The sequence below is a fragment of the Prunus dulcis genome, chromosome 6 (assembly GCF_902201215.1).
Source record: "Prunus dulcis chromosome 6, ALMONDv2, whole genome shotgun sequence".
Classification (NCBI taxonomy): domain Eukaryota; kingdom Viridiplantae; phylum Streptophyta; class Magnoliopsida; order Rosales; family Rosaceae; genus Prunus; species Prunus dulcis.
Genome location: NC_047655.1, coordinates 14,063,040 through 14,065,439, shown reverse-complemented (window position 1 = coordinate 14,065,439; position 2,400 = coordinate 14,063,040). Strand labels below are relative to the sequence as shown.

The following is a 2,400-nucleotide window of genomic DNA, read 5'->3' as shown; positions in this document are numbered from 1 at the left end:
AAGCTTATGTCACTGTTCGCTAGAAATCAAAGCCACAATGCTTAGGCTTTGATTTGTGATAGTTTAATCCTAGTGGGCAGACTCCTATCGAAATGTAAGCACAAGGGGTAGAGGAGAAATACTATCTAAAGAACACTGCAACTCTACATGACTCTATCACCAATCCAAGTTAGTATTTTCTATTGATTTTACTGTTATATTGAACATTGCTGCATTGATTTGATTTAATAATATTTATAGAATTTATTTTCGTGTTATATGCTTATTGTTCTCCAACAAACTTGACCATTGGCCTGTGGGGAATAGTGATTTCTGATTCCAAGGCCTGAACATAAGGCTATGAATTTGTGGCAATCAAACTGAGTTCCATTATCGGAAACAATAACCTTTGAGAATCCAAAATCCACACATAATAGATTTCGTCCTTAGACGACCTGGCAAACGGGTCGTCTTTGCCGTGTTCCTCTTTGATCAAATCACTTTGTAAGTTCAAATGAGGCCTCATCACGTGTTGGCCTAATCATAGTGTTCTTTGCGTGCCTGATCGATCAATGACATCTATTATAATCATCTTTACAAAATTACAATACGAGTTGCAGAAGGTGATAAATATATGCTGGGTCCTCAATTGGCTTATCGCATTACAGTCTCTCATAATTGAGTTTCTCTGACTGCAAGAAAACGCAAAACGCAAGTACAAGATCAATATGCAAAATCCTAAGTAGAAACCTCAATTGACTCCAACAAAAAAAACCCCATTTTAGTTGATGGATTGGTTCATGATTATCTTCTTTATGTACATATACTTTAAAATTATGTTGTAGCCTAAGAAACAGGCAGTTACAAGTACCTTGATCAGCATCTCAGTTGGAAGCCATGCTGGCGCAGTAGGTACCCCAACCCATGCTACCTATAATATAATTGTTAGAGTTAATTTAGTCAATTAAAAAATTTAAGAATGGTCCTATTCCTAAAGTAGAGATTTCCAAATAGATGGTTCAAATAGCTCAATTACAATACGGAGTGTACTCTACAAATTATCCATTCAATAGCGTTACTGTTATTCGAGAGATCTGTTCAATGCATAGTAATGGGAATATTTCTTATTTCGAAAACTGAATTAGCACATAATACGGAACTAAAGGAAGCATAAAACCAGACATAAGTAAGTTTTCTTACGAGTGCATATTCACCAGTCTCAAAAATGCGTAAATCCAGTACCTGAAAAGGTTTCCATTAGTCACCCAGGAAAATGTTCTATGGACTCACGTACAAGAGCCATAATCAATTGCGCTTAAACTTTGGGTTATAACAAAAATAACATTATTTACACTAGAAATTAATAAATTATGTGGAAAAAGTATGAAGAGGCTACCTCACCGCGGTCTTCATAAATATAATCTAACCCTTTGTAATAAGGTGGATGCCCAACAGATAGATACTGAAATTGTTTAAAATATCTCAGTATATATTGCAAGGAAAAAGAAAAAGAAAAGCATATACATATGAGATCACAATATAATCCATTTTTCATTTTCTTTCTCTTTTTTTCCTCAGTAATTAAAGAAAATATAAACCAAACTATCAAGATATACTTACATTAACACTATTAAGATACTTCTCTTTCTCCACCCTCACAATCTGACCCTTCTTCACTGCCCAAAGAAAAAGCTATTAAATAAACAAAAGCACAATTAATTCTCCAAAAGTATATATATAAGAGATTTATTCAATTTACAGAAAACTTGGTACTAACTGGAATAAACAGGCTTCTTGGGAGGCTTAGAAACTGTGGTGGTTGAAGGTTGAGTAGCATTTGTAGACTCTTGGGTTTTAGTTTGTTTGAGTTTCTCGGTCTTATCAGGTTCTGCAGCTTTTACAGCTTTAATGGACAAAAGATGAAGAGGGTTTCTTCTCAAGGTCTGTGGGAACCGAGAGAAGGATGAGAAGGGGTTCTGAGAGAGAGTAGTTGCAGAGGAAGCCATGGCAGAGAGACAGTGAGCTTTGCTGTAGAAAGTGTGCCTATTCAGATTTCAGAAACCTCTCTCTAGTCTAACGAGTACAGATAAGTCCAGAACAAAGAAACAAAAAAAAAAAAAAAAAAAGAAAAAAAAAGAAATATAAAAGAGTTAGAGATAAGAGATGAAGAGTGGTCTTTTATTTCGAACGGCCAGCGTTTGAAGACAAGAAGAATCTGGGTTCCGGGTTAGAGCATCTTTAATGTCAAATATCAAAGATTAAGGGAAATTGGGCGAAATACTAGGGAAATACCGCAAAATACCATCAAGGCCATACTTCTCCAAATACCATCTTTGGCTGGACATTTTGGCAATATTATCTATAAATCTATATTTATAAAGTAAAAGGCAAAGAATGACGAAACATTCAAAATACCAGAAA

General features: G+C 35.0%; 1 protein-coding gene across 1 annotated transcript; it reads right to left on the bottom strand.

The window, feature by feature from the left end:
• Positions 1 to 218: 218 nt before the first annotated feature.
• On the bottom strand, positions 219 to 2,165 carry LOC117631794 (NAD(P)H-quinone oxidoreductase subunit O, chloroplastic). The gene is made up of 6 exons (XM_034365097.1): positions 1,757 to 2,165; positions 1,600 to 1,655; positions 1,376 to 1,441; positions 1,180 to 1,221; positions 851 to 910; positions 219 to 671 (listed from the first exon to the last, which is right to left on the bottom strand). Exons 1-6 carry the CDS (start codon positions 1,983 to 1,985, stop codon positions 642 to 644), a joined length of 483 nt encoding a protein of 160 aa, XP_034220988.1. The 5' UTR covers positions 1,986 to 2,165; the 3' UTR covers positions 219 to 641.
• Positions 2,166 to 2,400: the final 235 nt, after the last annotated feature.

Bases quoted from the DNA above. Each gene is read 5' to 3' on its own strand.
- LOC117631794 (XM_034365097.1), bottom strand. From the start codon at position 1,985: ATGGCTTCCTCTGCAACTACTCTCTCTCAGAACCCCTTCTCATCCTTC. The intron at 1,656-1,756 runs GTTAGTACCAAG...TTCTTTGGGCAG, and splicing joins CAAGAAGCCTGTTTATTCCA to TGAAGAAGGGTCAGATTGTG. The intron at 1,442-1,599 runs GTAAGTATATCT...AAACAATTTCAG, and splicing joins AGTATCTTAATAGTGTTAAT to TATCTATCTGTTGGGCATCC.